The sequence below is a fragment of the Alosa pseudoharengus genome, unplaced genomic scaffold (genome assembly GCF_046254945.1).
Source record: "Alosa pseudoharengus isolate Yale_2024_CS ecotype anadromous, Long Island Sound unplaced genomic scaffold, YU_APseudo_1.1 YU_APseudo_1.1_scf_2, whole genome shotgun sequence".
Classification (NCBI taxonomy): Eukaryota; Metazoa; Chordata; class Actinopteri; order Clupeiformes; family Clupeidae; genus Alosa; species Alosa pseudoharengus.
In genome coordinates, this window is record NW_027468663.1 from 28231858 (window position 1) to 28259310 (window position 27453).

Consider the following 27453-nt stretch of genomic DNA (forward strand, 5'->3'; position numbering starts at 1 on the left):
ACATCTCCAAACTCAAAAACAGTAGACTAACAGCAGAAAAGTTCTAATGACACGGCACTCAAATGAGACACAGCACTCAAAAAATCCTCTATATAAATGCATGGGGTTAGTTTGCAATGCCAATATGGCCGTTGTCTACACATATCCCACCCCTTCCGCAGCAAAACGTGACATGTGAATACATTGAGCCCATCTTGTGGTGTGTTTGAAATACATTGAGCCAGTCATGTGGTGTGTTGTGAAGACATTTTGCCAATCATGTGTTGTGCCATCATGTGAAGCCTTGCGCACGCACATTTCTGCCGAAATAGACGCCCGATAAGTCCCCAAAAAAGTGTTGCAATATGGCCGCCGATTGGAGGGACTTGCCTAAAAGGACTTTGCTAACAGTCAATAAAAGTGGACTGTCAGAGCAGCACAAAATCACATTTGGTGCCTCTGCATAGCCACTTCGTAAATGTGTTAGAATTAGTTCTGAACATTTCGAGCGATCACATAGCCTACGTTCAATGTTGCAATATTATCAGAAGGCCCTATGTGCAATTTGCTTTTGAGCAGGATCTTACAAGAACATTTCAAAATGAATGGAAAGACACAGTGATGATGAAATTTTGCACTCAGCTGTAGCCTAGGCCTGCTAGTAGTGAGTCTGTTATAGTCTATTTACTTTTATTGTAGCCTATGCACCTATTCTATTAAACGCTGTGTGCTTTACAGTAAACACTATAGGCTATGACCGCTATTCTTGCCCTATTTTCCACCATGATCATATTGTTTCAGTTATCCAAAAGGCTCGAAGGATGCTCTTTATTATGGCAATTTTGGAAAAATAACTAATAAAAGTGAGGTGAGGTCCCCCCCCCCCCCCCCCCTCACCTGTTGCTCTCTGGCGCCGACCCTGGCAGAAGTTTATATTGGGATGTCTAACATTAGGGGTCAGCATATCTAATCTGTTGACTGATTATGGAAGGAGTCTCTTGCTTTCAGATGTTTTTCCAGGTAGTCTACAAGTAAAGGGATAGACGAAAAAGGCTTTTAGAAAGAAGTATTTTGTAGTATTTTGAAAATACAAAAATACAGTATTTTATTTTGATAATTTTTTTTTGGCTGCTGTATTTTGTAGCTTATTTTGATAAATTTTTAAGGTGGGTATTTGGTATTTTATTTGGAAATACATTTTGATGTATTTGTGCCCATCCCTGATTACAATAAATGGTTCATTGGGTTCAGTGGCCATCTTATAGTGAAGGCATAATGTGAGTCTGGCATTGCATAGCTAGTGTCACCTGGTTTGAAAGCTCTCCATTCTGCAGTATTGGGATATTTTGTTAAGTGTAGTACACATGAGGTTCTGTTGCCTGCCTTACTGTTACCACAGTGCCACTGGCTGTTCAAAGAGAATGGTTAGGAGGTTGTTAGCAACCGACTTCGACTCCTTAACAGGCCAGCCTGAGAGTGTGGGGCTGCAGGGTCTTCTCACCAGGTGGTTCCCAGTCAGTCCCCCACTACAAACTGAGCTGAGCCCCAGCCTGGGAGGGGCTGGAGGAGGGAGCGTTTCCACAGGTTCACATTTCAGCTCTATTGAGTGTGTGCACCATTGCGGCCGCCTAGTGGTCTGTCTTTGTAAAAACATGGACAAGGATGGGATGTGACCTACTGTACACGATACCTCCATGTGGTGGCAGCAGTAACCGCCGGCAGTGGGATTGAGTGGCTATTACCGGTATTATTGTAAGTGATTTTGCAGATATCAATGTATAATAATAATAATAATAATAATAATAATACTTTCATACACAGAATGCAGCTCAAAGTGCTATACAGTTGGAACATTTAACACAATAATAAATAAAAAATGTAATAATACAAACAAACAAAACAATAAATAATCAGAGTAATCAGAGAATAATCAGCATGTAATCAGAGATTCAGAATTAAGTAAAAATGACAAGATGGTAAGGAGATAGATACAACAACACATTCAATATAATTAAAGGAACCATATGTAAGAAATGTATCTCAATTAATCATAAAATGGCCCTGATATGTCACTAGACACTAGACATAGACAAGATATCATGTTCATTTCAAATACTTATATCACTGACAACAGTAATCCGGCCAGGATATTGTCATTTAAAAAGTGAAGTTGCTGCCCTCAACTGATGTTGATGTTGTGTTTTGTCATATCATGTTGTGTTTTGGCCTGATGCGCCACCCTCCACCTATCTACTAATCGCAAAGTCAGTAGTGTTTCGGTATCTGGGTTGGCAACCTCAAGTCAGGGGGGAGGGGGAGGGGATACACCTCTCTACAGTAATTTGAAAGTGATTGCAGTACCAGTTTTGGCCACAATCTTACATATGGTTCCTTTAATGCAGTGAAATTAGGAACATACAAATATACATTTTCAAAAATCAAATGCATACATACAAAGACCTCCTTGTCTTTCTCTTTCTTCCTAGGGGGAAAAGGGGTTCAAGGGTCAACCAGGGAAACCTGGCGAGGGCGGCCTAACTGGCCGCGAAGGCAATCCAGGACCAGTCGGTCCGAAGGTAACTCATACACCCAACACACACACACACACACACACACACACACACACACACATACAATCCTCAGTCTCATTCAGGGTCAAACCTTCTATCTATGAGCTAATGCTGCATTTCAGACAACTAAGAAGCCAGATTTTTCCAAGTTGGAATCTCCCAATTTCGTTCTAGGAAAACTCGGAAGACAAGAATTCTGATCTCCAGTTGGGGAAAAAGTTGGGATTCCCACTTCGATCTAGCCTGACTTTAGAGTCGGAACTGAAGTCTGACCTCCAGCTTTTGAGTGATCTAGAATGCAGCATGAGACTGACCTGACCACCAGCCATGTGTCCTGAAGAATACCAATGCCTGCAACCCTCTTAATCCATCACCCTCTTCTCTTGCCTCAGGGATCCCACGGCCTTCCTGGGAGAGCTGGAGAAAAAGGAGACCAGGTGACTCTTTTATATGTCATTCAGACATATTCTTACAGTTGCACTTTTTTATGTCATTCAGAAAGTTGGCGAACACTTGACATTGCATTTCAGTGTATTTTAATGTGTCAGTGCCACTCCCCTAACTGAGATGAGATATTGACGTACCTATTCTCACAGGGTGTGCTCGGACCAGAGGGTTTCCACGGGGTTCCAGGGACGCCGGTAAGACGCCTGAATCTTTTGTCTCTCCCTCTTTCTCAACATAGCTCTCCACGTGTGTGTTTCATGTCCTCACTCTGTCTCGAGAGAGACTTGTATGTTTCTCCCTTCCCGTCTTCCTACTTCCACCCCTCTTTGTATGTTGCATTGGGCTCTAGGGTATACCAGGAGTTCAGGGACCACTGGGACCTCCAGGGAAGCCAGGCTGCAACGGGACAGAGGTGTGACATCTGTTATTGAAAGAGCACAGAAAGAGTCCCTTTCTCTCTCTCTCTCTCTCTCTCTCTCTCTCTCTCTCTCTCTCTCTCTCACACACACACACACACACACAAACACTATCCCTAGATTAATTATCTTAACATGTCTAGACACATTTCCAGATTTGTCAATTTGTTAGCCTGTCAGTGGGATTACTGAAGTGGACAAAGAAAGCAGAGGATTGCGGACATTCCCTGTGTCAGATGGGGAATATGGTAACTCACCATGATGTTTCTGCAGGGTGAAAATGGACATCCGGGTACCCCAGGACTGCAAGGCCCCCCAGGAAATCCTGTAGGGATTTTCTGTTTTCTTGCTCATTGTGACATTCATTCGTTTCTTATTTATAGTTACTGTGGATGGCCACTCTAATCTATACTTGTCTCACAGGGAGCACCTGGATCAGCTGGCCTAAAGGTATGGCTCTTACCATCTCAGATTTAGAACATGTCTAATGTAAACATGAACATGAATATTTCAATGACTTTGTGGATTCACTGTCAAATGTATCTGTTTTTGCCAACAGGGTGAATCTCAGCCGAATTTATCGACAGGTCGTAAAGGACAGAGAGGGCTTCCAGGACCTGATGGATTGGTAAATCTCTCTCTCTCTCTCCCTCTCTCTTTCTCACACACATTTTTCTCATTTTCTAGAAATGCATATCAGGCATAAAAACGTACAGAGATTGTGTGTGTCGTGTGAGCGTGATGTTCTTTTTGTCTGTGTTTTATCATGTAGTCATGTCTCCCTCTTGTCCTCCTCTTATAGAGCACTCCTGGTCAGCCAGGGGACGACGGTGACCCTGGGGATCCTGGACCTCCAGGATTGAAAGTGAGTGAGCCAGCCGTGTTTGACCTGTGTTTGGGTATACTTTATCTACTATATACTCATTCAGTCACACTCAGGGCCAGATGTACTGGGTTTGGGTATACTTTATCTACTATATACTCACTCAGTCACACTCAGGGCCAGATGTACTAACGCCCACCTTCAGGCGTATTTGTTTTGCAATGTGCACGTAAAATCATGGTGAGGTATGTACAAACAGCAATCTTCCATAGCCTACGTGCACAAGTAGTTTGAGTAGAACTACTGATCTTCATTATCTCCCTGCTTGTTGACATCTTAGTATGTATTGTATCATTTCATGATCGCTAAACGTTAAAAACGATTCTTTTTAATGTTGTCATCAGTTAACTTCATTCAATTGCGCTTGTATGTAGGCTATGCCATTCAGTTGTGGACATTCGTATATTGCGGTAGGGGGCGGAGAAAGGCGCAGATTACTCGATGAAGTGAAAGTTTGATAAATACCACATACACATATCACAACGTATCTGCGGTTTGTCCCTGGCGCTGATAACGCTACGTTCGCAAATGTACGTACATCTGGCCCTCATTCACTCACTCACTCTCTCACTCACTCTCTCACTCACTCACTCACTCACTAAATAGCTATCAGTTTACATCCATCCATTGTCTGCTCTCCATTTGATCCATTATGCAATACAGTTTTTCACAATTGCTAGAAAAAAAAATTGAAACCTTCCACTCTTTTCTCAAAACTTTAAAGACAAACCCCATATCTCAAACTACATTCATGAAACCTCTGACAACTGCAAAACTGAACAATTGCCTCACAACAGTTGTACTGTACCTGTGCTCAAAACCAAACAATGGTTTTGAGCAGTCAAACAAATCAGTCAAAATGAAGACACTACTGAGCAGTCACTACACACTACTTAAAAAATATAGTGTTCAGGGCAGGGCATATAGCTCCAGGAGCAAATTGTGTTTTATTTGTGAAAACTGTTTATGGTTTTTCCAAAAGAGTCATTGAAGAGTGAGGTAACTGAGCATTTGGCTCAGAGAATGGGGTTTAGTGTTTTAGCAATTGTGAAAAACTGGAAAGGAGTACAGTATACAACAAGTCAAGTAACCAGCATGCACTTGGACTAACATGACAGGAGCAATTTATAATGTAAAAACAATTGTACACAATCAATTGCATGAATGTGGTGAAATTGCAGGAATAATGAGATTTGGTTTTTATGATGTGATGCATAAGTGACTAAATCATGTGGAGGTTGAACAAGTAGTTTTGAGAATTGTTAAGCCTACAGTAGCTAAGACTCAATTGAGAATAGGAATTGATCTGGAGACACTTCGCTCATTTCCGATTTCCAAGCAGTGCAACTAGAAGCAAAATTAAACTCTAATTGGTACATTAAACACTTACAGAGTGTTTTTGGACAAGAACATAACTTACAGAATGAAAAGTTTCTGTCTCACTGTTATGAACAACACAGTGAAAATGCTGAGCCATGTTGTCAATATACTGTAACAGTTTACTTTGGAAGCATTTTCTTATGAAAATGCCCAAGACTGACGTTTTTCTTTTGGGCATATATCAATTTCATATGTCATACCGGAAAAAAAATAACTGTCTTTTTTACAGTAAAGCAGTTCTTTCCCAAAAGTGTAATAGAAAAATGGCACAATGATATTTGACAGATTGCATGACTGGTTTAACACTTTTTCATATGACTCAAGCAATGAAGTAATACCTAAATGTTTTGAAGGGAATATCTATTCAACAGAAAACGTGTATAATACCTACATTATATGACATGACATTAGCAACTGATAAAAAAAACAGACAAAAAGACAGTTATCCTTAAGCAATTACATGGATTTGCTAAAGCATTTGCTGTTTGTTTAAAAGTAATGAGAAATCGCTTTTATGTTGTGAACAAGTGACTAGATGATATAGAGGTTAAACTTTGAGAATGTTAATTCTAATCTGAAAAATGCACCAAAACCAAAACTGTAATACTGATGCCATCAGCGCAGCCATTGGTAGCACTCAACACTACTAACCGTACTCCTCTGTCTGACAGCATATAAGCCTGGCCCATGCCAAATAAGTGGTTGTGATTGGTTTCTGGGTTTTTTGGTGATTGAGAAATCATCTTGAATGGAGAGATCGCCTGACAGACCTGCAGAGCAAATTCAAATCTGCTCATAGATTCATCTGGATTTACCAATTGTCTGTTACTGAGCCAATTTCATTGTGTGGTTTACAAACCAATTTTACATTTCATTCAATGTAAAATGGACTTCATCCCTAAACTGTTTGACAGCATGTATGACCTGATTATATGACTATATTTTTTTCATTAAAAAAACTGGGCCATGTGAATATGTAATCTTAAAGGTCTCACCCTCTCTTGCCATAGGGACAACCAGGGTTCTCTGGCAGACCAGGACAGAAGGTAAAAGTGCAGTAAATGCAAGATTATGCAATCAATTGATAATAATAATAATAATAATGATGATGATGATGATGATGATGAACACTGTAGTGGCATATACATGTATATGCAGGGAGTGTGTTCCTATCTTCTTTTTTAAGTGGGCACCTTTGTGTGTGTGTGTGTGTGTGTGTGTGTGAACAGGGTGCTGAGGGAAGTAGTCCAAGTCTTGCTGGACCTCCTGGAAAAAAGGTCGGGTCTCTGTGTTTCCCCAGTCTCAAAGCTAGTGCTCTCACAACCACCCCAGTTCCCAGGAAACAGATGTTGTGTAGTGTGTACTTTGTTAAAGTAAACAGTAGGGGGCAGCGATTTGGCATGCACATGCTAGACAATTACAAAGACACTTTCCATTGACATACTGAACCCACACACCATAATAACATATGTGTTGTCACTGTCACATTCGTGAAATCATTAACTGTACATTAGAATGTACATTCATTTGTGTGTGGTTTGGCTGTGGTATATTGCTTTGTTATAGTCTATTGCTGATTGCTCTGTTACAGTATATTGTGTTGACTGCCAGATCTTCACTGCTCTTTGCTGTATGCTGCTCTTGTGTGTTAGGGACGCAAAGGGCCTCAGGGCGCTCCTGGACCCAAGGGCTCCATTCAGTTTGTCAGAAAACCACCGGATGTGAAGGTAACAGAGACCTCTCTTTCTCAGTGAACCAACGCTCCACTCAGGGAATAAATATCCAATAAAATGATTGACTTCAGTTAAGATATGTTATTATGAGGGTGCAGTTCCTCCCCTAGAAAAAAAAAGTTGTTACATGTTAAATGTTGTGATGTTATTCACAGTTAAGAGTAAGTTGTAAAACATTTTTGCTATATTGATAATATTGGAATCACTAGTGTACTGTAAGAGCGAGTACTACACTTTTGTCACTGGATCTTGGAATATTAAAACAGTATTTCAGTATTTCTTGACAGGTATAAATTACATGCATACAGCATTCCATTGCAATATCTTTATCTGACTACACATTCTGTGTAGGTGATCTGTATTGTGATGAAATATTGTCATGTCATGAATAGGGCAACCTGTTGTCAGACTGCCATAGTCCACGCCTGTATGAGCGTAACCATGACTGTAGTGTGACTGGAACTGTAGACCATCTAAATCTCTTTGCTTTAACAGGGTGACACTGGAGATATAGGTGACCATGGTTGTCCTGGGGACCCCGTGAGTACTTTGTCTTAATGCTAACTACCTCTACTTCACATAAATGTATAGTAGTGTAGAGAGGACTGTTCATTTGTAGGCTAACTGTGAATGTTTGAATGAGAAGGGTTATAGAGGTTGACCAAGTGCTTGTTTTGGACTCCACAGGGGTTGCCAGGGTCCTCTTCGCTGAAGGGTTACAAAGGGCAGAAAGGTGAAATTGGACCTGATGTATGTATCTTTTCATTCTATGCCTTTACCTTTGGGTTACGCAGCTGAGATACCAAGCTATATAACCATTGCTATGTTAGATTGTGAAGGTACTAGTACCTAGGGTACAGTGGTGGACACTGAACATCTATACTCATATAAAAGTATAAAGCATTATTAATATCCTTATTTCATTAGATAAAGCCGGTTCAGTGGGCCAATCAAACATTGCCTTAACAAAGAATTGCCTAGGGTTGATTAGGCTACTCCCACTATTTACCCCTCTCTCCATCTATATTATTTTCTCTCCATTCCCCTATCTATCTCAGAGTGGAAAAATTAAATTAGCCCACCTTAAAGGGATATTCCACCATTTGGGGAATTACACTCATTTTAGTGTGAAGAATTACACTTTCTAACTTGAGAGAAGACAAGTTTTAAATAGAAAAATTACCAAAAATCTTAGTAACTTTTAAATGTTATGCTAGCAAGTGAGATGCTAATCGTCTCATCCGATTCAATGCTAGACTGGAGCTAAAAGTGGTATCGCCAGACTCAGAGAACGGCTGGATGAACTGGAGAAATGTAAAAATCAATTGTTTAACTCAAGGGGAGGTGGAAATGAGTGTAATTCTCCAAATGGTGGAATATCCCGTTAATGTAACCTTCTGATTTAGAGCAAATCTAGGGTATCTCAGGTATATGGAAAATGTTGCTGAGTAAACAGTAGATAAATGGCTCAAAAACATAGTAATGAGTTAATACTTATTAAACTCAAACTCATTAATAAGTAATGAGTAGGGTAGTAGTACAAGCATGTGCCTTACAAGTAGTGCATTACTACACTACCCATGTAATGTCGATGTGTGCTGTTTCAATAAAAAATATTTTGTTTCTGCTGGTGTAGGGAAAACCAGGAAAAGATGGTGACATTGGACAACTTGGAACATGGGTAAATTGTTGAGTAGGCTTATGCCTTATTTTTGAACCTGCCCTCCCCACAATATAATTGGACATGAATGCCATTCCAAAATAGAGATCAGCAGAATATGAAGCTCACTTCACCACACATAACCTGAGTCTACAGTTTCACCGCTCCAGCTGTGGTACCTGCTGGCCTTGGCGGCCCACCTCCTCCCTTAACCTCACCCCTCCTCCTCCTCTGTTAGGGGATAGGTTGGTATGCACACAGATCCTGCTTGACTCTTGCACAATTCTGGCAAGGCATTTCAGGACCCTGGCCAGGGATCTCTCCAAACACACACTTCTGCTGGCAACTTGTCATTTCGTTGGATAATAGACCCAATCTTGTGTCGAGATCAGACATCTCTTACTGTAATAACTTAATGGGCTGTCTAAGTTTATCATGTGGGGTTGTGCTGTAATTTACTGTTACGTGCCATGGAGTTTGTCGATAGATACTGCATACAATGCAATACTTTTGATTCATTTCAAACTGTAATTTTATAGGGACTGAAAGGAGAACCAGGCCCCTTTGGATTAAAGGGATACGATGGGCCTAAGGTCAGTGGTCCAGTGGTGGCATGACTGCGTATTTGTACTCCATGACTATGCATATTTGTGCCTGTAATGTCAATCCAGTGTGGGCATGTATGAGTCTGTATTGAAAAGAAATATTATTTATGTCATGCCATTTTTCTCTAGGGACAAAAGGGCGACCGTGGTCTGATTGGGGCTCCTGGTGACGTGAGTAGCTCACTGATAAAGATGCCGGATCAGATCAGGCTGGCCATAGCAGTTTTGATTATGCAATGTGCCTGTGCTGGTAATGGTATGATGATGTAGTCTGTACCAAAGAACATTTATTGTGTCACTGAGTGCATGTGGATGATTTTTTTTCTTTTTACGTCGACTCGGTATAACAAAACTGAAGTATCTATGAAAGCTTAATTTACTAGATGTGGACATGATTATTGAATTAGGTGTTGGTACAATTTAAATGAGTAGCACAGTGCTCCCAATCCACAATACACTTGCTCCTAATCTCCACAGTTGGTGGGTGCAGATTATACCTCCATCAAAGGTCGGACTGGAATCCCTGGTTACCCTGGACAGCCTGGATTACCTGGACCTCAAGGTTTAAAGTCAAGTTTCTCAGTGATTACTGTACTGTACATCCATATACCGTCAAGTGAACACCCATGTCCACTATGACTATTTCATTTATTTTCTCACTTTGTGTAGTATTTGTCTGACAAAAATGTGTATAGGCGTTGAACTTTCTCAGCTAAATGATGAAATTGTGAGGAATTCATGAGGATCCCGCATCCAAAAAGTGTTCAAATGCACTGCAAAAAATGCCTTTCCAAAAATAAGAAAAAAAAAATACAATTTTGGGAAAGAGGGACTTATTTTAAGCAAATGTATCTGCCAGTGCAGCAAGAAAACGGCACTTGTTAAGTTTATTTAAAAGGAGAAAAAATATCTAGGGACTCAGGGATCTAAAAAGTCTTGATAAGTGGACTACTTAAACTAGCAGAGCAGCAGTAGAACGGGTAGTGTTAGCTTAGCAAAGGATACAGACTAGACATCCTCCACAGAAACCAATCTCTGTGAACATCTTGTAGAACATTTAGACAACAAACACTTAAATAAAATGGACATCTGTACACGTCAGAAATGTTCACAGAGCACAGAGTGCTTTAACAAAACCTACCTGGTACAGAGGCATATAGCCTGACGAGCCAGACCCACATCAAGATGTAGGATCTGGGGACTCACCATTCGCAGTGCTCAGTCCGAGGGGCGGGATAAATGGTTGTCTTTCAAATTCCCTCTGCACGCAATAGGATAGCGCTACAACTCCTCCCATGCGTTTTCCCACCAGTAGAGCTAGTTGGCTAGTTGTTCAAACTTTTGCCAACTTAAAAAAAGCTTAACTCGTGTCACGCTGTTCCCCAACAGCAACATCCATCTTCTTTGTTTTCAAGTTCTAGCAGGGAGCCAAACCGTCGCAACTCTGCCATCATTATGTTAAGCCCGCCTACAGACTCTATACACAATGTAATTGGCCTGATCAAAGTTTAATTTTACCAGCTCGCAAGCCAACGGAGAGTTGCTAGACTACCCATTTGCTGCTGCTAGGGTGCGTCTAGATTTCTAGGCACTGACTTCAGCACAAAATGGATCAGCCTGCAGCCAGTAGTGTTCTTTAATCTTCTTTTCATTTGATTCAAATAAAGCTATGTGCTGTTTCTTCTTTAGGTGTGGATGGTTTTCCTGGACCACCAGGACTACCGGGTAACTACAAACTGATAGATTGCTGAAGAGAATTTCATGTTTGCTGCCCATGTATTCATAGGAACTTTTACCTTCAATATATTCACACAAACACATACACGCACGCACACACACACAAACATGCACACTTACTGTGACTGACTGTGCACCTGTAATCTGTAGGTGGGGCATCTTTCATCCATGGTCAAGGACCTGACGGGCCCAAAGGTGACCCAGGAATTAAGGGAGAAAGGGGTGATCCTGGACACACCCACTATGGAAAAGAGGGCTGTCCTGGCTCTCCAGGACCTCCGGGACCTCCTGGTGACCCAGGCCCTCCCGGGCCACTTGTTCCAGGTCTGATGTAGCTCTGTACCAAGCTCAGAGCCTCTGTTAAGTAAGGGATAATGTATAGAACGCCGGTCATTATAGGAAATAGGTCCCGACAATAGGTCCCAGCGCAGCGGAGGGGTCTTGTTCCACTCTGAAGGGACCTATTTCCCGATAATGACCGCCGTTCTATACATTATCCCGCTTATTACACAGCTACTTGCCAAAACGAAACAATACACACCCCACGATATGACTCTTTAGCCCACATAGCCTAGGCTATAGCCTATTTGTTAGCCTACCGTTTCATCGTGTCTTTTGGTGAGAAACAAATACTTCGCAACAGCACACGCTGAACTTGAATCAAACATTCTTTAGAACACAGCTGATCAACAGTCTGCTTTCACTTTTGAATGAAGTTCCAGTCCTTAAAGGAAAATTCCGGTTTTTAGCACTTTAAGGCCCTTTTCTGGTTTGTTTTGGATGAACTAGAGTGGTGGACACCGAAAATTTGACGATTGGTCCTGTCTCGACTTTTCTGACTCGTTTTGAATCGCCTTTGACTGCTCAGGGTGGCTGCCAACAGGCATACTGTAGTAGGCTACTCAAACATGTCCTAAAACAACCCTTAACGTTCGTGAAAAAACTGTGCAACTTACTGAGTGGTTAGTGGTGTTTCTGTTGGAAGACTCATTGCATGTTGATATTACTGCGCCACCGTCTATGCTTCAGGTTCAAATATTGAGTGGAAGTTTATACACAGTTGTAAGGTGTCTGAATAAATAGTTACACAATAGGCCTAGCAAATAAGACGGCTGGAAATCATACATTGCGCCGATATATTTGCTTTTAATAGTCAACGAACAACACTAACCACTCGGTGAGTTGCACAGTTTTTAAAACGAACGTTAAGGGTTGTTTAGGACATGTTTGAGTAGCCTACAGTATGCCTGTTGGTAGCCACCCTGAGCAGTCAAAGGCGATTCAAAACGAGTCAGAAAAGTCGAGACAGGACCAATCGTCAAAATTTCGGTGTCCACCACTCTAGTTCATTCAAAACAAACCAGAAAAGGGCCTTAAAGTGCTAAAAACTGGAATTTTCCTTTATTAAGAAAGTAAGTAATATGAAAGACGTGAATTAGAAGCACGAAGCCCATTTTCCTTGACAGCGGTCTGGTATACAGTACTTAGCAGCGGTCTGTTATTGAGAATTAGCAGACCACCGAACGTTAGGAAGGCCCATTCAAGTGAATGGAGCATTTTGCACCACTCTGAAGAGCCGTGTAATAAATAGAATAGAAAGCAATTTAAGCTCAAGTAATGTATGCAAACAACAAACAAACAAAACATACAGACAAAATATGCACAGAAATACTATTCATTCAACGTGTCTAACATACAGTACCTTCTCCTATCTCAGGTCACACTTGTCATCGTGTGGGTATCCCTGGCTTCCCTGGACATAAAGGCTTAACTGGTCCTCCTGGACCTGATGGCCTCTCAGGATCACAAGGTTAAGATGCCACCTAGCTCGACGTGCCTCACAAAAGAAGCTACACAGCTACATGTTAATTTTCTACATGTAATACGGAATTGACTAGCTGCATCTAGGACCCTACTTAGAAATGAGACCATGCACTGTATACATCATTTTAAGTGATTCCTTGAAAATCTAACCTATCAAGGGTTGTGACAAGCCCTTCCCAGCCTTAAAATCTAACCTATCAAGGGTTGTGACAAGCCCTTCCCAGCCTTAAAAGACTATAATTCGATTTTGCTTAGACAGAAATGTAGCGGCTTTAGCTTTTTAAACAACCTCATAATGGGCTTTGAGAATGTTTATTTTTTGTGCGCCACACCACAGGTGATAAGGGTGACCCTTGCAGGTGTCAAGATCGAAGACCCTGCGACGATGTTGGACCACCAGGATCTGTAGGACCTCCTGGACCGCCTGGTCCCCATGGTAATGTTTATCAGAAGAGCCCTTTCATTTTAGGATATAATCACACTCTCCTGATTAAAGTCAGATACAGTAAAGCAACAATACATAGACAAAACTAAATTACCATGGGTTGCTTAGTAGTAGGGATGTTTTGTGGAAAGCAGGTTATAATATTTTCCCATGTAGATGGTAGATGATACATGGTCTTATGAGGGATAAACTCATCTGCCGAAGTCAGTTGGTTGTTTTCAGTTCGCCAGTTATGGAGGAAAAAAATCTGTAATGGCACTTTATCTTGACCAACATACATTGTAACAGCTTTTAATTGTAATGATTTTCATATACAGAACCATTTGTGTACTGGTGACCACTGTGTTTCCAGGTGTGCCAGGGTTACCTGGAGTCAAGGGAGACTATGGTTTTAGAGGCCCTCCAGGTCCCCCTGGCTTACAGGTATAGTAAGAAAATCCGATGAAGCAGAACATTCCTTTCCAGTTCAGCTCTCTTCACTTCAGCTCAGTTTGTTTCAGTCTTGTGTTTGTTTCGGTCATTTTGTCTAATGTGCCGAGTTCCACAATGAAATAAGATATGTTGAAATGACCTTGAGTTTCTTGGCTGATTTCAGGGTCCACCTGGTCCACAAGGCAACCCAGGGATCCCTGGGTCCAAAGGCGATGGAGGAGGTTATGGCTTTGCGGGGATAAAGGGGGACAGAGGCTTCCCTGGCTCTCCAGGTCCCCCCGGGAGGATTGGGTTGTTTGGTCCCCCAGGACGTCCAGGCCGCAAAGGCCCACCAGGCCCAAAGGGTGACTCTGGATTCGTAAGTGCCGGCAAACCATGCCACGTGTTGTTGCACCAGTTGCACAAGTACCGGTACTATAGAGCTGTTTGTATTCTTTTACAACCTCTATAACTTTTACACATTGAATGTGCCTGGTGGGGTGAACAGTTTAGGCTTGTTTTTTACATGTGTCTCGGGTGATTGATCACAAGTGGACAGCTGACACACAAGGTGTATCCAAGGTGTACAGCCAGAGATGTTGCTGACCAATTGTGTTTACCAGTAGATTCTATAACTGCATCAGAAGAAATGTGTGTTTATACTACAATACATATGTGGACAAATGCTTCCCAGACCACCTGTCAGTGATTTGATTGGTTGAATCACCATACATCTTTGTGGATGTTTACATATGTGTTTATTAGGGCTGACCTTTTATGATTAGTCCTCTCGAGATGCGTTTTAAAGCCAAATGATCAAAACTGGATCTTTGTCTTTGTGTCCACTGCAGTCTTGTGTGAATCTGAGAGGAGATCGGGGCCCGAGCGGGTTCCCGGGGCCAGCAGGACCTCCGGGACTGACTGGACCTGCAGGCCCACTTGGGTACGGAGCACCTGGCTATACTGGGTCAAAGGGCAACATCGGTGTGCAGGGTTTGCGAGGACCTCCAGGGAGCCCAGGTGAGAAAGGGCTGCTAGATGCACACTCACACCTAAGAACAACACACACACACACAGCGTTTTTAGCACATGCGGCTGTGCCAAGCCAAGGTGTGCCAAACCAATTTGCATTTCTATTCTAACTTTGACTGTGCTGCACTGCGCTGTGCCATGCTCATTTTGACCCTCTCCTGGCTTGCAGGACAAAACTGCAAGGTGGCATTAGGACACTGGGAGAGCAAATGCTTCTGTACACTCATGTACAAGCAGAGGACACAAATGTTCACTAACACATGCCTAACTATTTGAACAGACACACATTCCGCTTTTTATGTATGTTTTCATACATGAATATTTTCGCCATTGTAGCATGTATCAAGCAGGCGCATCAGGTTTGAAATGCAGTTAATTAATGCACTGTTTAACTTTACAGGATTGGACAACTCCTTTTTTCTCTCATATTTGTTTATGAGATGTTCACATGCAGATGCACAGAAAGTACAGTATTTTATATGCATAGTTCTGGCCATTTATGGTTATATAGTAAGTGCCCTGTTACCATGCAGGTCAGAAGGGGGACTCTGCCAAATGGATTCCTGTGGTAGGAGACCCCGGACCGCCAGGAAGAAGAGGATCTCCAGGACTCTCTGGGCCCCCAGGTCAGAATGCAAGGCATCATAGATTGCATAGAATAGGGAGTAGGGAGATTCCTTATTCCCGGATAAGGATAATAATTTCTTAAGGATGATAAATTCTTCACAAATTGATTTAAGGTATTTTGCACAAGGTCATATTTGGTTCAATATAGTCATATTTTTATTCACAGTTTATAGTCATCCATGTCTATGTGATGTTTGTATTTTAATGACAGGTTACCAAGGCCCAGGAGGCCCTGCAGGAGGAGCTGGTCCTCCTGGGCAGAAGGGAGAGCCTGGTCTCCTTCAGTCAGCATACCCAGGACCACCTGGACCTAAGGGCAACAAGGGCCAGCCGGGGCTGGCTGGTCCCCACAGGACTGGACCCTCCGGCCGATCAGGAACTCCTGGGCCTCCTGGAGCACAAGGAGCGAAGGTCTGAGCACCACCTCACATAGGTCCACGCAGTGTCTTGGGGTCTAGCCAGATGCAGCAACAAATGGAGATGACTTGAACATCTCAACATACAACATTCTCAAAAGTTGAATCAGATGTTGCAGCAAACCACTCACATTTTTTAGTTCAACCTCTATGTTTCAGTACCAAATGCTTTGGTTGTTTCTGAAGTTCATGTGGCTCAGAGCATTGATCAGAGACAATTAAATATGAGGGAGTCAGTGAGGACTAAACACAATTGGTTCATGCTGTACATTGGCATAAAATTGGCATTGGTGTAAATTGGAGAGATGCTGAGTCCCATGATTGAGTTTTGAATGGTACTGTCACAACTCAGAACGGGAATCAATTGCAGATCAGAAGGATTTATTCACAAACAGTCCAGCAGGCAAATCAGAGTCCAGGTACAGACAGGTTTCGTAAACAGGCAGGTAGGCAGACAGATACAGACGGACAGGTACAGGCAAGTGATCCAAAACCAACAGGCAGAAGACTTCCGTCAAAAACAGGCAGGGTTCAAAACCGGGAAGAACAGTAAACTATAATTTCTCTTTATGCTAGTCTCACTCACGTGGCAGTCAGGTAGCAAACAGTACATACCATGACGATCTGACAAAGTGAACTAAAAGGGCAGTGTTTAAATACTCCACAAATCAACACAAAATGAGAGACAGGTGAACAGAGAAATTGGAGGGAATTGAACAAAGGCAGGAAGTTGCCCAAATAAGGACATGGGTGTGACTCCGGGCACATGACCCAACACATGGCTACAAAAATAAAGTCTAGAATTATCACACTCCAACAGGTAGGGGGAGACAAAAACAACAGTCCATACAAGAATCCTGACAGTACCCCCTCCTCTACCAATGCCTCCTGGCGTTAACCATGGAAGGAGCAGGGTGCTGACGGTGAAAGTCTTTGATGAGCGAGGGGTCAACAATGTTCCGGGCAGAGACCCAGCTCCTCCGTTCAGGACCGTAGCCCTCCAAGTCCAGGCACCAGGTACTGGTGGCCCCGACCCCGACGGCGGACGTCGAGCAGGCGGCGGACTGTGTAAACCTCAGACCCATCAACGAGTCTGGGGGGTGGCGGGGGTTTGGGGTCGGGGTTGAGACCCAGACGCTTACACAGGAAGGGCTTGACATGGGACACATGGAAGGAGGGGTGGATGCGGTGGAGGGCAGGAGGTAGGTTCAGGCGAACCGCTGAGGGATTGACCACCTTGGAGATGTGGGGGACGTCACCTTCAGAGGAAGGTCACGCGTGGAAAGCCACACCCGCTGCCCCTGGGTGTAGTGGGGAGCCCTGATGCGGCGACGGTCTGCCTGACTCTTCGTTCTGGTCTGTGAGCGAAGAATGGCGGCCCGAGTCCGCCTCCACGTTCTGCGATAGCGTCGGATGAATGTCTGTGCTGATGGAACCCCAACCTCCTCCTCCTGGGCCGAGAACAATGGAGGCTGGTAGCCGAGGCAGCACTGAAACGGTGACAGGCCAGTTGAAGCAGATGGCAAGGAGTTCATAGAGTACTCCACCCATGGCAGCTGAAGGCTCCAGGCTGTAGGGTCCTGTGACATCAGGCACCGCAACGCTGTCTTCATCTGCTGGTTGGCTCGATCCGACTGGCCATTTGACTGGGGATGAAAACCTGAGGACAGACTGACTTTAGCACCGAGAAGGTTGCAAAAAGCACGCCAAAAATTAGAGGTGAACTGGGGACCTCTGTCTGAGACCACATCCACTGGGAGCCCGTGTAGCCTGAACACATGCTGCACGAGTAAGTCAGCGGTCTCTTTCGCAGAGGGTAGCTTGGGTAAGGGGACTAAGTGCACGGATTTGGAAAAGCGGTCGACAATGGGGAGGATTGTTGTGTTACCGTGAGAAGGTGGCAAACCAGTGACAAAGTCTAGGGCGATGTGGGACCAGGGTCTTCTGGGTACTGGTAAGGGTTGGTGGTTGGTTGGATGGTTTATTCCGGGCACACACAGAACAGGCCTTCACAAACTCACACACACTCCCCTCCATAGCAGGCCACCAGAAGCGTTGCTTGATTAACGCAGTGGTATGTCTGACACCCGGGTGACAGGCCAGCTTGGATGAGTGGCCCCATTGCAGGACCTGGGGACGCACAGATTGTGGTACAAAAAGACAGTTAGGAGGGCAAGCCCTGGGGCCAGACTTACCAGACAGGGCTGTGCGGACAATGGTCTCAATATCCCATCTAGCAGCTCCTATGAGGCACTGTGGAGACAGGATGGTGCTAGGTGCAGGAGCAGGATCCGAATCCAGGAACTGACGACAGGGCATCCGGTTTAACATTCTTGGACCCTGGTCGGTAGGACAGACAAAAGTTAAACCGGGAGAAAAACAGAGACCAACAAGATTGCCTGGGGTTTAAACGCTTAGCCGAACGGAGATAGTAGAGATTCTTAAGATCGGTCCAAACTAAAAATGACTCCTTAGCTCCCTCCAGCCAATGACGCCACTCCTCTAAAGCTAACTTTACTGCCAATAGCTCTCTGTCTCCAATGTCGTAGTTACGCTCAGTGGGAGTGAGTTTGTGGGAGTAAAATGCACAGGGATGGATCTTCTGATCTGCCCCAGACTTCTGAGAAAGAATAGCACCCACCCCAACATCTGAGGCATCCACCTCAACGATAAACTGACGGTCAGGGTCAGGTTGGCTCAAGATCGGGGCCGATGTGAAACAACTCTTCAGGTCATTGAACGCTGCTTCGGCAGCTGGTGACCAAGAGAATTTCACCCTGGAGGAGGTTAGAGCGGTTAGGGGAGCAGCCACATACCACGAACCATAGTTGCGGATGAAACGCCGGTAGAAGTTAACAAACCCCAGGAATCTTTGTAGCTCCCGCCTAGATGTTCGGCGCTCCCAGTCGGTGACTGCTTTTACTTTCGGACCATCCATCTGTACCCCTCCTGCTGTGATGACATACCCCAGGAAGGAAACAGTCTCTTTGTGAAATTCACATTTCACCACTTTAACGAACAGTTGGTTCTCCAAAAGAGGCTGCAGGACCCTACGGACATACTGGGAGTGCTGGTAAACAGACGGGGAAAAAATTAAAATGTCATCTAGATAAACAAAAACAAATTTGTTAAGCATATCCCTCAGGACATCATTAATCAGACCCTGGAAAACAGCTGGGCAGTTGGTGAGACCAAATGGCATGACTAGGTACAGTACAAGGACAGGACAGTCTTCCATTCATCCCCCTCCCTTACTCGGACCAGATGGTAAGCACTGCAGAGATCCAACTTGCTGAAAATCTTGGCCCCCTGCAACAGCTCAAACGCTGAGGACATCAGAGGCAGAGGGCAGAGGGTAGTGGTTCTTCACCGTGATGTTGTTTAGGCCCCTATAGTCTATACAAGGACGCAGGGCGCCGTCCTTCCCTACGAAGAAAAACCCGGCACCAGCAGGCGAGGAAGAGGGGCGGATGATACCGGCAGCTAGTGATTCACTGATGTATTTGTTCATAGCCTCGGTTTCGGGAGGAGACAAGGAATAAAGACGGCCCTTAGGAGGTGACGTCCCAGGTAGAAGATCGATGGCAAGGTCATAGGGTCGGTGTGGTGGCAGGAAGGTTGCACGGGCTTTACTGAACACGGCCTTGAGATCCAGGTACTCAGGTGGAACATTAGACTTATCCATGGAATCATCTGTGACTGGTGAGACTGCAGACAGGGGGTAAAAGCATTCTTAAGACAAAATGGGCTCCAGCCTAGGATGGTGTTATTAGCCCAATCAATATGTGGATTGTGCTTTACCAGCCAGGGTCGGCCAAGGGCAATGGGAGCAGTCGGTGAGTCTAACATATGGAACACTAGGTTCTCTTGATTGCCGGAAATGAGTAGACTCACCGGGGGTGTGACATGGGTTATCTGGAAGAACCTTACTCCGGTTAGTGCTCTTGCCTACAGGGGTGTCTTCAGTTTGGCTGAGACGAGGTGTAGCTCAGAAGCCAGAGAGGTGTCCATGAAATTGCCATCAGCTCCCGAGTCAATAAGTGCAGACACGAGGTGGGAATGAGCTCCTGTAATGAGCGTGGCAGGGACAAGGGTACGGACGGTAGAAGAGGGATGAAGAGGAGTGACGCTCACCAGTAATCCCCCCTCTATGGGTGAGCGTTGCCTTTTGCTGGGCATTGGGCGGAGTAATGGCCAGGCTTACCACAATACATCCAAGAATTGGTGTCTCTCGGCTGGGGACAGATGGGTACGGTCCACCTGCATGGGCTCTGGTACGCTGGGGTCTGTGGCACTGGCAGGGATGGGCGAGGGACCTCTGAGGAGGGTGACCTCAGAGGAGGGCGGAACTCTCGCTCCCCGGTGCGCTGCTTCAGGCGTTTGTCCACTCGGATGGCCAGCTCAACGAGGTCATCGAAGGTAGTTCGATGGAAGGTAGTTCATGGGTGACGATCTCATCCTTGATGGCCTCAGAGAGTCCATAGAGGAAGGCATCATACTGGGCATCTGGATTCCAGCCACTGGTGGTGGCAAGGGTGCGCAAGTCTATAGCATAGTCGGAAGCAGACCTCTTGCCTTGACGGATCTGCAACATCATTCTGGCGGCCTCTCTCCCATGCACGGAGCGATCGAAGACCTTCATCTCATCTATGAATGCCTGATAGCTGAGACAGACTGGGGAGTTGGAGTCCCAAACCGCAGTTCCCCACTCTCTTGCACGGCCCGTCAAGAGAGTTATTACATATGCAACCCGGGACTGATACAACGGAAAGGTGGCGGGCTGCAGCTGGAACACCAACGAACATTGCGAAAGGAAAGATCTGCAGGTTCCTGGTTCCCCAGCATAAAGTGCAGGAGCTGGCAGTCAGGGCTCTCAGAACGGGTTACCAGACGGGCCGGGTGGGTCGGGCGGTGTCGGCAGTTGAGGGTGGGGTGGCGGCACCAGGGCCAGTTGGAGCTGCTGCAGCTGGGCAGACATGTCTGTGATGTTGGTTGTGAGGGCCTCCAGAGACCTTTGAACTGCCGATTCCATCTTGGTCAGATCGTACTGTCACGACTCGGGAACGGAATCAATTGCAGATCAAAAGGATTTATTCACAAACAGTCCAGCAGGCAAATCAGAGTCCAGGTACAGGCAGGTTTCGTAAACAGGCAGGCAGGCAGACAGATGGACGGACAAGTACAGGCAAGTGATCCAAAACCAACAGGCAGAAGACTTCGTCAAAAACAGGCAGGGTTCAAAACCGGGAAGAAACTATAATTTCTCTTTAAAGTAGGGCTGTCAATCGATTAAAAAAATGTATCTAATTAATTACATACTCTGTGATTAATGAATCTAAATTAATTGCATATATAATTTTTGCTGTGAAAGTATTTTAAATATTTAAATTCAAATGAATCACAGATATAACCTAGGGGTCACAATGAAAATAAATTAACACTCCCCTCAATGTCAACACTTATTTCTTTGCATTGATATGCGACTACAGAGTTGATTAACTCCGGTGATATGCAAATCCGTGCTGCAGACATTGCAGAGGACTTTATTTTCAACACTTTATTTTTTATCAACACCATCAGGCCGTTTTTTAAAAGTAAATGTTCCAATCAATGATCCAGGCAGACGTTTTCTTCTCTCTCCTTCATTTTACAGTCTAATTTTTACTGACTAGAACGGCTCGGGGTCAAAGGTCATACGGAATCGATTAATCTGCACTAATTTTTTTAATCAGTTATTATTTCTCAAATTAATTAATCGAAATTAATCAGTTATTTTGACAGCCCTACTTTAAAGAGCTTCACGCTAGTCTCACTCACGTGGCAGTCAGGTAGCAAACAGTACATACCATGACGATCTGACAAAGTGAACTAAAAGGGCAGTGTTTAAATACTCCACAAATCAACACAAAATGAGAGACAGGTGAACAGAGAAATTGGAGGGAACAAAGGCAGGAAGTTGCCCAAATAGGACATGGGTGTGACTCCGGGAACATAACCCAACACATGGCTACAAAAATAAAGTCTAGAATTATCACACTAAGTACAAAAAAGAACGCGCACATCCAGATTCAAACAGGTGCTGCACCAGAATACTTCAGAAATAAAAAATGACGTTAGTCCGCACACTGAGAACTCCTTTTTAAAAAAGGAGTTCTCAGTGTGCGGACTAACGTCATTTTTTATTTTAGAATTATCACACTCCAACAGGTAGGGGGAGACAAAAACAACAGTCCATCCTGGACTGTAGACAATGAATCCTGACAATGGACAGGTAGACAATGTTTTGTGTATTGTGACCAGGGATTAGAAAACAGCTACCATTTAGAGGAGAGGCCTTGGAACACTGGAACAGGAATGAAAAAATAATGTTTTTGCTCAGAACGAACCCGAAATGAAAATCATTCTGTTTTCAGTCCCTGATTGTGACTGGTTGTACATGTATGCTCATATAGAATGGGATGAAATAGCATGGTAGTCCTCTTTATTATGACTCTATTATTACATCCACAGGGAGATGCAGGATATGGGGGCCCAGGACCAGCTGGGCCTCCAGGCCCCACAGGGATAGCTGGGGACCCAGGGCCACATGGAGACAGTGGGCCACCAGGCAGGCCAGGAGATCTGGGAACCCCCGGCTATCCTGGAGGACCTGGAACAAAAGGTACACCTGTGCCCCCCCAGCAGCATGGCCACACACAAACCAATGCAACCACCAAGCTAACACACACAAACACACACATGCCATGATGCCAACTGCTCCGTGTGTGTGTGCGCTTCTAGTAAGCTCACTCCTCCAACTGCATGTGTGTGTGTGTGTGTGTAAGATAGAGAGAGAGAGAGAGTGTGTGTGTGTGTGTGTGTGTGTGTGTGTGTGTGTGTGTGTACACTACCCCTGGATGGGTAAAATGCAGAGGACAACTTTACTTAAGGCCCACACACTCTCTCTCTCTCTCTCTCTCTCTCTCTCTCTCTCTCTCTCTTTCTCTCTGTCACACTCAGGGCCAGATGTACGTACATTTGCGAACGTATCGTTATTAGCGTCATGGACAAACCGCAGATTGTGAAAGCTGTCAGACCCAAGTTTCCGTCGTATTTATCAATCGTTCAATCCTTAGTGTAAATTGCGCCTTTCTCCGCCCATAAACGTAATTTACGAACGTCCACAACTGAATGCCAGCGCCTACATACAAGCGCAGTTGAATGAAGTTAACTGATGAAAACATTAAAAAGAATCAAACGTTTAGCGATCATGAAATAATACCATATATGATAAGATGTCAACAAACAGGGAGATAATGAAGATCAGTAGTTCTACTCGGACTACTTGTGCTATGGAAGATTGGTCAAATCTAGCAAGTAGGAAAGTTTAAGTGAATGACGTGAAAGTGAAAGTAAGACATTGCTTTTGATAGTACAAAGACTTACAAAACTGATGCTCTAAATAGCGATTCTGTTGTCTTTGAAAGGTTCTCTTATTGACGCATTGAACTGCAATTTGGATTAACACCTGCTTTTGCAAGGCGGAAGTATTTAGGCGCAGAATAGACGTGCGCTTTCAGGAGCAGTCTTTGTACATACCGTGGAATACATAATTAGGCGCTCTTTATCTTCCCCTCCCATCTTTTTACGCTAAGCTCCCACTTTCCCCTGGATCCTCCCATGAATGCATATGTATGACATGAACAACGCAATCTGCCACTTTCAGCTCCCACGTCAGGCAGTTTGCGCTTTTACATCATTGCGGCCTGTTTGTACATACCTCGCAATGATTTTACACGCACGTTGCGAAACAAATACGCCTGAACGCGCAAAAGCATTAGTACATCTGGCCCTCAATGTCACAATAGGGTCGATATTGTAACAAAGAAGAGAAAAAAAGTTGGACGGTTTAGAAACAAAGTAGCACATTTATTTCACAACACTCAGAAAACATCACAGCTCAAAGTGATCTCCTCTCACTAGACTGCAGAACAGAGGCCATTTTTATCCCAAACAGACACGCCTTGAGCCAGGTTTTTCCCAGGTCCAATTATGGACGTCAGCATCTGAGGGAAGTTAGATTATTTATTTCCTATTATTTCCTTTTCTCGATCTCTCTCTCATTCTCTCTCATCCTCCCCCATTGGTCTGTCTCTAACCCAGGGGATAAAGGTGTTAGGGGTGCTCCTGGTGAGGAAGGGTTCCCTGGAGACTGCTCTGGACGTGGACAGCAGGGGCCACCTGGCCCACCCGGACCTCCTGGGCCCCACGGCCTCCCAGGTGACTGACTGTGTTCATTCACACATGATAATGTAGCCATCTACATAGTCTTTCAAGCAGAGCTTTTGTTATGTTCCACTGAGGTCCAGTGCCCTGTGTCTCTGTTCTTTTATTGCTCTGGTACTCAGTGCTACCAGAATGTTCTGTCTGACAATGGATGCACAGTCAAATAACGTGAGCACACACACAATGCTCTCTACCCAGGCCTACAGAGGACTCTCTCTCACTCACTCTCTGTTCAGACACAAACACTGCACATACAACCTGAGACACAGCAGAGCGGATAGCATCATCACCCACAGAACACGTTTTTTCAATAGCTTCTTCCCTGCCACAGTCAGACTGATGGCGAAACAAAACTACTGAACATGTTAAAATAACTCACACTACCTCACTCAAACTGACATGTGCAATATGTGACATCTGTGAAACAGGATTATTAGTACTTGTATTTATTGTGTAAATGTTTTTTTCTATATATTTATTATTGTATTTATCTTCTTTATATAGTGTTTTTACCCCATAGTGTTGACTCTGAGAGCACCGCATAAGAATTCCAATGTGTCTGAACTGCTGGTTCAGAACCTTGACCTTGACCCTTGACACAAACATATACATACACACACCTTTGTGTTCTCAGGGCCCACGGGTGAGAAGGGGTCTTGGGGAGCCGCAGGTCGTCCTGGGTTTGGTTTGCCAGGTGTCCCTGGACTCCCTGGCCCGCCGGGCATCACTCTACCAGGATCGCCCGGCTACGTCGGATCCAAAGGACGTCCAGGGAGAGAGGGGATTCCTGGTGCCAAAGGTGTTGATTTTGCAATGCTTAACATAGCTACTGTCTTTACAGTGAGAACAGAAACTTTGTATTTACATGCTTTTATTTGTGAAAGCTTCTAGCACTTACAGTACATCTACATCTAGTGCAATGCTTCCATTCAGTTCACTTGAGTGCTGTATTTTACATGGCATTATGGTATTTCTGCTGACCGTGTGTCCCCAAATGACAGGGCTGACTGGAGATCCGGGTCTACCAGGGATAGGATTTCCGGGGCAGGATGGCATTCCGGGCCCACCAGGACCACCAGGTCCTAGAGGTCAGATTTGATCTTATATGATGCAAATGCTGTCTATGTCTTGGGAAGTAAATTAAAAATATGATCTTATAAGTGGGGTAAGGCCCAGTACAGTATCTCTAGTATATATTGAATATATATATATGAAGGTTGCTGCCACAAACTCGTCCAACATTCCTTTTTGACGTTCTCTTTCAGGTTCTCCAGGGGCACCTGGTTCTAAAGGTGCCAGGTTTGATGGCATGCAAGGGGAACCAGGTCCAGATGGTTCCCCAGGCCCCATAAGTTCAATACAGCCTCAGAAAGGAGACACTGGTCCACCAGGTGAGAACTTGAAAAGCTAAATACAATTGGGCTGGTTTTCTATACATGAATCAAATGCTTTTTCTCAATGGAAATCTCCACTGAAGATCCCATTTAGACCCATATTTGGGATCAGTCCATGCATAGGAAGCCCAATGTGGTCTCATTACTGTAAGTCTCTGAACTGTCACATGGTGTATGCTTGGCTGTGTCTTGGATGCTGTGGTGTGGCATAGGTCACCCTGGCTTACCAGGTGCCAAAGGTGACAAAGGACACCCTGGAGGACCTGGCAATGATGGACGAGATGGACGCCCAGGGCCCCCAGGGCCTGCTGGTCAGTAAGCGTGGCTCTAAAGCCTTAAAGTATGTAGCACTATGAAGCATGCTTCAGATGTGTGTAATGATATATGATAATTTGACTAATGGGGTAAATACACCTGTGGTTCCCACTACCTGCCCAGGCTACACGCTCTATAGTTTTGTGGTTGGGGATGGACCAGTTGGCATGTTAGCAAGCCCTCTGTGTGCTTTGTAGGTAGTTAGTGCACGAGTTGTATAGCACCACTCCTTATTGCTGGTGTGATCCGTGTGTGTCATCATGTGATCAGGGCCTCCTGGTGATCCTGGCAGCGGTGGGATTGGACACCCTGGACCACCTGGGCCCAAAGGACAACCAGGGCTCATCGGCTTTTCTGGTGAGATCCTCTCTCTCTCTCTTTCTCTCTCTCTCTCTCTCTCTCTCTCTCTCTCTCTCTCTCTCTCTCTCTCCCTTTATCTCAGTCTCTCTTTTTTTCTGTCTCACTCTCACACACTATGTAATTCTGTCACTGACTCATTCATTTACTAATTCGCCGACTCACTTACTTACTCACTCACTCACTCACTCACTCACTCACTCACTCACTCACTCACTCACTTACTCTCTCTCACTCTTACGCACATACAGTATAACCATGTAGGCATGCACACACAGTGAACAGCAACACCAATATAAAGGTGCTTCTCAAAAAATGTGAATATAGTGGAAAAATCAATTGCCCTTCCCAGACTAGGAGATTAAATGCTCAGGAAACCATTGCCAGTGTTTTGACTTTATTAGCTGATTAGAGCTCTTTGATTTTGATAATGATATTTAAATTTTTGAGGTGCACCTGTAAGTGTACACCAATATACGTGCACATCAATATAATAAGCACCGCTGCTTTGTTTCTTGAGTGTGTTCTTTGCTGCTGTTGAGATAAAATCCCCATGTGGGCTCTTGATCTCAGGTATAACAGGCATGAAAGGGATCCCAGGCCTACCTGGCCCACCTGGACCCAGTGGCACTCCAGGTTATGCTGGACGGAAGGGGGAACCGGGAGAGGCCAGAGGAACTTATGGCCCTCCTGGACCAAAGGGCCCAAAGGTGAGCGCTCTCTGAAGGACAGAGAGCATGTGGTGTGTTTGAATGTGTATGCATATGTCTACGTGCAGCTGCTTTATGCCTATGTGTAGAAAGACCTGAGGTGCGTTCAAATTCGCAAACGTTCGAACGTTTGTACACAGGTTTCTGTTTGTCTTGAGTTTTTGGCGAACATTTGCAAACACTCGCAAACAGTCTGAGGAGGTAGTTCTCCGCGAACATACAGTAGACGTGAGCTTGAAGAAGGTAA

The 27453-nt window shown here is 44.5% G+C and overlaps 1 protein-coding gene across 1 annotated transcript in view; it reads left to right on the forward strand.

Annotated features, from left to right (window-relative positions):
- The first annotated feature begins 1400 nt into the window (after positions 1 to 1400).
- The window catches only part of LOC143133443 (uncharacterized), a 33635-nt gene continuing 7582 nt past the window's right edge, over positions 1401 to 27453 (forward strand). The window contains exons 1-26 of the mRNA XM_076293205.1: positions 1401 to 1493; positions 2466 to 2555; positions 2942 to 2986; positions 3146 to 3190; positions 3346 to 3408; positions 3686 to 3739; positions 4215 to 4277; positions 7328 to 7402; positions 10151 to 10264; positions 11363 to 11398; positions 11561 to 11734; positions 13572 to 13639; positions 14032 to 14041; positions 14275 to 14469; positions 14942 to 15110; positions 15292 to 15305; positions 15695 to 15748; positions 15961 to 16160; positions 17176 to 17367; positions 20467 to 20584; positions 22676 to 22826; positions 24308 to 24424; positions 25065 to 25180; positions 26037 to 26139; positions 26410 to 26496; positions 27070 to 27206. Of these exons, the coding sequence (XP_076149320.1) occupies positions 1401 to 1493; positions 2466 to 2555; positions 2942 to 2986; positions 3146 to 3190; positions 3346 to 3408; positions 3686 to 3739; positions 4215 to 4277; positions 7328 to 7402; positions 10151 to 10264; positions 11363 to 11398; positions 11561 to 11734; positions 13572 to 13639; positions 14032 to 14041; positions 14275 to 14469; positions 14942 to 15110; positions 15292 to 15305; positions 15695 to 15748; positions 15961 to 16160; positions 17176 to 17367; positions 20467 to 20584; positions 22676 to 22826; positions 24308 to 24424; positions 25065 to 25180; positions 26037 to 26139; positions 26410 to 26496; positions 27070 to 27206 (2583 nt within the window). The remainder of the gene's footprint in view (positions 1494 to 2465; positions 2556 to 2941; positions 2987 to 3145; positions 3191 to 3345; positions 3409 to 3685; positions 3740 to 4214; positions 4278 to 7327; positions 7403 to 10150; positions 10265 to 11362; positions 11399 to 11560; positions 11735 to 13571; positions 13640 to 14031; positions 14042 to 14274; positions 14470 to 14941; positions 15111 to 15291; positions 15306 to 15694; positions 15749 to 15960; positions 16161 to 17175; positions 17368 to 20466; positions 20585 to 22675; positions 22827 to 24307; positions 24425 to 25064; positions 25181 to 26036; positions 26140 to 26409; positions 26497 to 27069; positions 27207 to 27453) is intronic.